Source organism: Lolium perenne, chromosome 7, assembly GCF_019359855.2.
Source record: "Lolium perenne isolate Kyuss_39 chromosome 7, Kyuss_2.0, whole genome shotgun sequence".
In the NCBI taxonomy this organism is placed as follows: domain Eukaryota; kingdom Viridiplantae; phylum Streptophyta; class Magnoliopsida; order Poales; family Poaceae; genus Lolium; species Lolium perenne.
The window spans coordinates 814,572-823,521 of record NC_067250.2 but is presented as its reverse complement, the minus strand read 5'-3'; the positions used below and the strand labels follow the sequence as shown (position 1 = coordinate 823,521).

The 8,950-nt window shown below is 45.9% G+C and overlaps 1 protein-coding gene across 1 annotated transcript; it reads left to right on the top strand.

Moving 5' to 3' along the window:
- Positions 1-730: 730 nt before the first annotated feature.
- On the top strand, positions 731-5,243 carry LOC127311702 (monocopper oxidase-like protein SKU5). Its single transcript, XM_051342159.2, has 9 exons — positions 731-1,006; positions 1,577-1,686; positions 1,794-2,064; positions 2,173-2,311; positions 2,740-3,106; positions 3,805-4,170; positions 4,249-4,327; positions 4,533-4,735; positions 4,833-5,243. Exons 1-9 carry the CDS (start codon positions 866-868, stop codon positions 4,945-4,947), a joined length of 1,791 nt encoding a protein of 596 aa, XP_051198119.1. The 5' UTR covers positions 731-865; the 3' UTR covers positions 4,948-5,243.
- The last annotated feature ends 3,707 nt before the right edge of the window (positions 5,244-8,950 follow it).

Genomic DNA, 8,950 nt, shown 5'->3' with positions numbered 1-8,950 from the left:
AGTCTCAATGTAGCATTCTTGCAACTCATGTGCAACTCATAGGTCAACACAAAACACGAAGCAAATTCAGTTTCGTAGATATTTTTCTTAGCTGCATCCAATTTGTAGATGTGATAAACTCAGTGCAGTTCGTGTATAACTCAAGCCTTTCACAATGGGTTGTATCTTAGCATGCTATCCTAGGTAGTGGTGGATGTGGTAAGAGACAATGGCCTCAGTATCTTGTATCTTAAAGGTTGTCTCTACATTTAATGATTTTGATGATACTCTTTTTTGCCTATGGCTTTATGCAAGGGTTGTATCTTAGCTAAGATACAACACCACTATCTCTTCTCATTAACTATGGTTCCACATAAACATTTTGTCGTGCTAAGAACCTCCCATTGTGAAAGGGGTATGTAGAAGATCACAAATCACGGCGCAATTTCAACGGCCTAGATTGAGATTTTTGTTAGGTCGACTTAGAATTAGCAAAGTCATTAAAAAAACTGAGACACGTGCCTTGGTGCAATCTTCAACCCATCACTAGTACTAGCGTGTTCTTCGCCGTAGTTGAAGAATTTTGTCTGCAAAATTTCCGCCCGTAATCAAAGATCCGCCGCGTGGGGCCCACACGCAAATGATATATCGGGAAGCGTCTCCTGGCCAGCGCAAGTGTCACAGTGTGAAGCAAGCTCAGGCACAGCTGTGTTTTGTGTGCCTTGCTTGCCTCAAAACCCTCCCAAACCCCGCTCCCTTGTCTCTCTCCCCACGCTACGGCACACAGAGAGAGAGAGAGAGAGAGAGAAAAGCAAAAGAAAAGTGGAATCCCAAGAATCACTGCCACTGGACTGGACTGGGAAACCAGCAGACACCCGAAGCGAAAATGGCGGCGGCGGCGCTGCCCCTCCTCCTGCTCGCCCTCGCCGCGGCGGCCCTCCTGCCGGCGCGGGCCACGGACCCCTCCGTCTTCCTCGACTGGGACATCTCCTACATCACCGCCTCCCCCCTCGGCGTGCCACAGAAGGTCACTGCTTTCTTGCTTGCTTGCCCCCCCTCTCTCTACTTCCCTTCCCTTCATCCCAACCAACCGTCCGCGCCGTCGTGCAAGTTCCCGTAGAGGCTCAGACAAACGAATCAGCCTCCCCCGCGCAAAGATTCCTCCTTTCTTGCTTGCTCGCCGTCAAGATTCGAGTTTTCAAGAACGCGTGTACCGGGCGTCGTGTGCGCTTCCGCTATTTTGCTGTGGGGGAAATGCCCGATTTGTCTTTTAGGAAGCAGTTCCTGACATCCATCGCTGGTTTCTCGCCAAAAGATTTCGAATTGGTTTCCCTCCCCTGTCGTCCTAGTAGTAGGCGCTCACCAAATTTCGAATTTTGTTTAACCCCCCGCCCGTCCAGATCCCCCGCTCCTCCCGCTCCACCGTCTTGGTCCCGTGCGCGTCCCGGCCGAGATCTACTCTTGCGGTGCCGGTTCAGCTGTCAGGATGTACTAGCTACTTGTTCCTGCTCTAGATTTCCTACGCATTCTCCATGTCTGAACAAGGCCTGAACCTGAACCTGAACCGCGTGTCTGATGTGCATTTTCTTGTGTCCAGGTGATCGCAGTCAACAAACAGTTCCCCGGCCCCGTCGTCAACGTCACCACAAACTACAACGTCGCCGTCAACGTCCTCAACAGCCTCGACGAGCCGCTCCTAATCACCTGGTATGTCACCCACTCCTGCAACTGTATTTGCCCCTCACCTACGGTTATAGCGACTTCAGTGTCATGACAAGCAAGTGTTGGTCTGAATTTCCTTGATGATGATACAGGGATGGGATCCAGCAACGGAAGAACTGCTGGCAAGATGGCGTTCTGGGCACCAACTGCCCCATACCGCCCGGCTGGAACTGGACCTACAACTTCCAGGTCAAGGACCAGATCGGGAGCTTCTTCTACTTCCCGCCGCTCACCATGCAGCGCGCCGCCGGAGGCTTCGGGGGCATCACCGTCAACAACCGCGCGGTGATCTCCGTCCCGTTCGACACGCCCGACGGGGACATCACGCTCTTCATTGGTGACTGGTACAAGAAGAACCACACGGTATGGTATGCTAGTAGGGGGAAAAGAATATATGCCACTTGGTGGGTTTATATTTGAGAGGGACATACATGTAGATGGATTGTCAAGGGGGCTGATTGTGCTGTGTAGGACCTGAGGAAGATCCTCGATGACGGGAAGGAGCTCGGGATGCCTGACGGTGTTTTGATCAATGGCAAAGGGCCTTATAGGTACAATGACTCCCTCGTCCCGGATGGCATCGAGTATACAACAATCAATGTTGAGCCAGGTGATTGCTTCTCTCTCTTTCATCATTGTACACCACACCACTACTTTTTTAATTCCTTGCGTGTTTTATGGGCACAGTAACATCAAAATAATCATGGTTCAAAGCAAGGATTAAGAATCGCTCGACTAGTCATGAGTTGGTACTTGTGTTCCAACTAAAAACGTTGACTAGTCATGAATAGTTGTGACTAGTCCATGAGTCGGTACCCTAGCGACCTGGCTCAACTCATCGACTCGTAATACTTGGTTGAAAGACAATGTTCTGCAAACATTTATATGTTAATGTTCAATTGTACAACAAGTTCTTCTCTGATACCATTGGGTTATGCTGCTACTTTCTTGATAAGGCCAACTACAATTTGTTAAAACAAAGTTGGTTATACAACACCACCGTAATTTTGATAACTGACAGCTTCAGCTCTACAACAGGAAAAACGTACCGCTTCCGTGTCCACAACGTGGGTGTCTCAACGAGCTTGAACTTGAGGATTCAGGGCCACAACATGGCCCTTGTTGAGACAGAGGGTTCATACACAATGAAGCAGAATTTCACCAACCTTGACATCCATGTGGGCCAGTCTTACTCCTTTTTGGTCAGCATGGATCAGAATGCAAGCAGTGATTATTACATTGTTGCCAGTGCTAGGTTTGTGAATGAATCGCTCTGGACCAGGGTTACGGGTGTTGCAATTTTGCACTACTCAAATTCAGAGGGCAAAGCGTCTGGCCCACTTCCTGATCCACCAAATGATGAGTATGACAAAACTTTCTCCATGAACCAGGCACGGTCAATCAGGTTTGTATAGAATAAACTTCTTTTGCCTAAGCTCTGACCATCAAAATGACGACTGCTTTAATTATCTCTTCACGTAAACCTGGTCATTAATTTTATAAGCGCTGCTCTTACAAGTTGCTGTCCCATCATGTCCTGACTTTTTTTTAATAATGACTGTTCTTCAGTACCCATCATGTGTTATGATGCTTAGTCTATAACAACAGCGTTTCACTACACCTACCTATACTTCATTAGTACTCTTGTATGGCATGACTAATCTAGCTCTGTTTAATTGCTTTATTACTCATTTTTTCCATGGTCTTTTGGCTGTCCCACAGATATAATTTAAGCACATTTGGTTTGATATGCATATTCCAAGATATGTTTACTAAATATGCTTGGCTTTTGCAAAGTTTGAATGGGAAAAAGCTCTAATGGATATAGCACACACATTCTTCCTTACATCATGATTGAGTACTCATTTGGGAAACTTTCTGCTGAAATATTTAATGTTGTACATTCATACTTCATACAGAAATTAGGAACTTTAATTTATTGTCAGAACCAATACAATGACTAATAGAACTTTTTACTCATTAGTTTCCTCATTGTGCTAGCATGAATGAGTAAAGTTTAAGGATATCTGGTAATATTTGTAGACTGTACCCAATTTTTCATGCATACATACTTCAGCCTCAAAAGCACCTTCTGTTTTTCAGGATGAATGTGAGCACTGGTGCTGCTCGTCCTAATCCTCAAGGATCATTTCACTATGGCCAAATCAATGTGACCCAAGTTTACAAGTTAAGGAATGAGCCGCCTGTTACCATCAATGGAAAGAAACGAACTACACTGAATGGCATCTCGTATTCCCCACCTGCTACTCCTCTGAGGTTGGCAGACCTCGATGGTAAGGAAGGAGTCTACGCGCTTGACTTCCCAACTATGCCATCTGATGGGCCGCCGGTGATTGGAGCTTCTATCATCAATTCCACATACAAGAACTTCATGGAAATTGTATTTCAGAACAATGACACTAAAGTCCAGACCTACCATATTGATGGATATGCATTTTGGGTCGTGGGGTGAGTACACCTACCAAAATTTTCAGTTCCTTAAGCCATCAGACTTTGTATACTGAACCATTTGCCCATTGCCAACAGAATGGACTACGGCGAGTGGACTGACAATAGCCGTGGGACGTACAACAAATGGGATGGTGTTTCTCGTTGCACCACTCAGGTATCTATTGTAGGATATCATATATGTGAAACATTTTTTTTCTTGTTAAGTTCTATCTTATTTCAGGATGTTCTCTGTTATGTTGTAAATTGTAGTTTACGAGCTAGTGGGTACGAACAACAATTATCGGAAGGATGAATGTCATTGCTGAACGTGTTACGTAGTGTTTCAAACTGCAGCTAATGATATCACTGTTACAATATAGGTATTTCCTGGAGCATGGACTGCTGTCTTATTGTCGCTTGACAGCCCTGGTTTCTGGAACGTGCGTACAGAAAATCTCGACACGTGGTATCTCGGCCAGGAGACTTACATAAGGGTTGTTGATCCAGATGGAGGTTACAATGTTACCGAGATGGTGGCTCCACACAACATGCTCTATTGTGGTCTCCTCAAGGATAAACAAAAGTAAGCTCACCTGCTGCTGTGCCATGGACTATGAACCCTTCTTACATATGCACTCAATTACTAAAAACCTAATGCTTGGTCTGTTATTGTTTCACAGGGCTCAGAAGCCTCACGGGTCATCGGCTTCATCATCCCCTGTGCTAAAACAGAATGGCGGCTACTTGGTGGCAGCTTTGGTCTCGCTGGTAGCGTTGCTGGTTGCCGCACATTGAAGTAATTTGCCAGCTAGGTGCCAGATCATCTGCTGTCTGCAAGGTAGGAAAATTGGGCATGTAGTTCGAGTTCTCAGGTTCCGTCAATTGGGAGGAAACCCTGCCATTGTGCATCAGGGAATTTGCCGTGATTTTAACAGAATTGTGTACTGCCTGTCACTCCGCAATTGGGAGTGGTGTGCTGCCTTGAGATGATTTTTCTGTCTCGGATTCATTTAGCTAGGCTTGTGAAGATTCGGATATTGGTTGGTGCTGTTTCAGTGCAAAGTTGCTAGAGTGGTATTGTTTTCGTGTTCTGTTGATCATTATTAAGCTGTAAGGTTGTCGGTTGTATTAGTATTGGATCATCCTGAACAAACGGCTGTGATCAGAGCAAACACACATCAGAAACAGAGTGATGGTGATTTAGACGACTTTAAACTTCACATGGATTTTCTATGTTAGGTATAAAATAAATCAACCCTTTGAAACCATCTTAATTTATCTTTAGGTTCAATATTTTGCTGAATTTGGGGGTAAAGCTGTCTGAAAGAGACTAGCTAGGTTTGGTGGTAGAGTTGTGTGAATAGCACAGCTAAGAGAATTTTTGACAAAAGAGACCACCTAAGCGAGTGAATTATCAAAAAGGATCACCTTCGAAAATTATTGTTAAAAAGGACCACCTGCGTCATGGCGGCACGCAGGCTAGGCGACACGTGTCGCCTGCCGCCACAGCCAACGGCGGCATGTCCACAGTCTCCTGATCTATGAACAGTAGTCCATTTTGAATTTTTTAAAACATCTAAAAAAATACCTACATGTAGCTAAATCCACTGTAAAATACGTTATATTTTAGCCTCAGCAAAAAAGACAAATTCAACAAATTTTGTAGCTAATGTGCACTGTTCATTGATCAGTACACTATTCATTGATCACCGTGGACATGCCGCCAGGGGCAACAGGCGGCAGGTCCTGCCGCCTCCGGCTGTGGCGGCAGGCGACACGTGTCGCCTGGCACGCGTGCCACCACGACGCAGGTGGTCCTTTTTGACAATAATTTTCAGAGGTGGTCCTTTTTGACAATTTACTCGGGGTGGTGTCTTTTGTCAAAAATTCCAGCTAAGAGCATTTTCACCGGCGCGCTCTAAATAGTTGCTGACAGGGGCGCCAGTATTGCTGTATGGGTCGCGCAGACACTCCATCCTCTATTTGGGATGTTGTTTTCACACCAGCACCCCCATACGAGGACCCAATTTTTTTACAATATTTTAAGACAACATATCAATCACATTTTATTTATACTATATTTAATTATTCATACAATCAAATAAATAGAAATTAAATTATTCATACAATCAAACAAATGGAAATTAAATTATTCATACAATCAAACAAACATGAATTAATGTACATGCTCTATCTCAGCAAGAGGCCCATGATAATTAAATGGTTGATCATCATGCACATGTTCATCACGCTCGCTCTCAATGATCATGTTGTGCATGATCACACATACGTTCATCACCTCTCACATCTGGGACTCAGACCAAGTGAGAGTTGGGTACGCTGCTAAAGCACCCCAAAAGCACGCTCAACATCCTTGCGAGCTGCTTCATGACATGTTGCAAAATAAGCGTCCATCTCCGAAGCTGGAGACGGGATTGTCTTCACCAATGTAGCATACGTCGGGTAGATATCATCAGCTAGATAGTACCCCTTGTTGTATGCGTGGCCGTTTAACTCAAAGTTCATGGTAGAAGCTTGTCCCTCAGCTGGCCTGAAAAACATCGGGATGCACGTTGATATCATTATTTGTTCATGCCATGTCAAAAAAGCATGCCAAATTTAGAGATCATGGTCTGCCACCGCCTCTAGATTGATACTGCACTCACTAGTACGCCCCTTGTAGATCCCCTGCCTAGAAAAAGGGCAATTCTTCCGGTCCCAATGCATACAGTCAATGCTTCCAACATCTCAGGAAACCCTTTTGCTGCCTATTTTTCCAGGATCCGAGCTGTATCATATACCCTTCGTGCTCTCAAATAGTCTTTAGCAAACACCGCTACGATGGCTCGGCAAAACCTGTAGAGAGTTTGTGAACTTGTCGATTCCGACATCCGTAGGTAGTCATTGGTTGTATATGGAGGAGCTCCGTATGCAAGAAAGCGCATTGCAGCAGTGCACTTTTGGATTGAGGTGAAACCCCACAAACGTGTGCAATCTTGCTTGGCCATAAAGTAGTCGTCGTACTCCCAAACGCTGTAGACACTCTTCATTAACAGATTCTTGTTCATCCTAAATCGGCGCCGAATTTCCTTCGGCGAATGAGTCGTGTCGTCGTTGAAGTAGTCGGCGTCAAGTAGCATTGCGCTGGCTTGATGATGCTGGTTGATGTTCCTCCTCTTGCCCTTTGAGCCGCCGCGCCGAGGCATGAGGAAGAAAGGCTGGCAAACGCGGAGCAAGCTCGTAAGAATCAGCTGCTGCTGTTACCGCCAGACATCCTCATCGTTATGTTCCTCCGTGAACAACTTTACCATCATCTCGTCATCGCTGTCCATCGCGGCAATCCGACGAACACCTTGCGAGCGGGGCGGTTGTGCGGCGGTGGCGGTGAGCTCTGTTCCAGGCAAACCAGCGGCCGCCGGTCGAGCGGGTGGCGCGACGGCGGTTCCTCGACAGGCGGCGGTGTCTATTGCAAGCAGAGGGGGCGCGACGGTGATGGTGGCGATCAAGAGGGGTGGGAGTCGGCTCGGGCGTGGGTAGGACGTGAGAAAAGTGCACGTCTAGCTGCCAGGTGGAGTCCACCCGCATTTTCTAACGTGCCGCGAGGTGCCGGCGCGTTCGATCCGCGTCCTCTACGAAGGAGCCGGAACAAGGTTGCCGACGCTTCTATTGAGCTCGAAAACTAGCCGACGTATCAGGGCAGCTATAGAGAGGTTGGTGGAGAGATGCTCTAAAAACGAACTGAAGTTCCTGACGAATACGATGTCTGTCACCACAAGCTAGGCAGTGCGAAGTGCTGCAACGCTGAGTCATCAGATGACGCGCTTTATTCATGATTGCCACAAGCTTTCTTCCAGTTTACAGGGAATTTCATTCTTGACTGGGTGCGACGAGCGAAAAATATTAATCTTGAATTCTTGATGATGTGATTAGGCCTGCACCTACACACCTACTATCAGCGCACGTCAATTTAGACATGGGAGCTTGATCCTTGATGTACAAGTGTTGGCATAATCTTCTTTACGCTGATACGCAAAATACTTACTCATCATTGCGTTAGTTAGAAGTTGACATAATCTTGAGTGCGAGAAAATTACTCCCGCAGGTTCAACAAAAGCCGCGAGATGGCCTGGTTGGAGGACTTAATTCTCTACCAAGACAAAAATCATCTTACATAGATATCTTCTTTCTCGACCGTCAAAGTAGAAATGCAGTAGCAAAATGGGAAGATTGGCAACACGCGGAGCAGAGCGTGCAAAAATCAATTGAGGGCCAAGATAGAAAAGGAAAATAATGTGGTGGCTTGGTGTGAGGCTAATCATCGGACGAAGCTCACGCCTGTCATGGGGGTGGTGTTGGGAGGAATGATATGCAACATGCCTTTTTGGCACAAGCCAAGAATGTATTCTCCCACACACTTCTCCAGTCCCCCCAACTGGGCCCACTTGCTGTTTCTATGCATGGTCTATCACTTCGATTTTATTTCTCATAAAGGCCTTGGAAATTAGCTTTTTCGTGGAAAGCTATATGCCTATATCTATCCACTTCCACTCTTTCATTTCAGAGCTTCGTTTTGGCACCAGACCGAAAATACACAGCTTGCACCTTTAAACTACGTACTGGGGCTCACTTTTCACCTCAAAGTTGTTTTTTTCCAACTAATCCCTAGGATATCATACCTTGAAGCTCTTCACTACGGGCCAGTTTCTCTAATGTTAAAATTATTCCTAGAAGGTTCTACAAAATAAATAAATAAATCGATTTATGGGATGAAGACAGTATGCATGTAAATTTTGGTCAC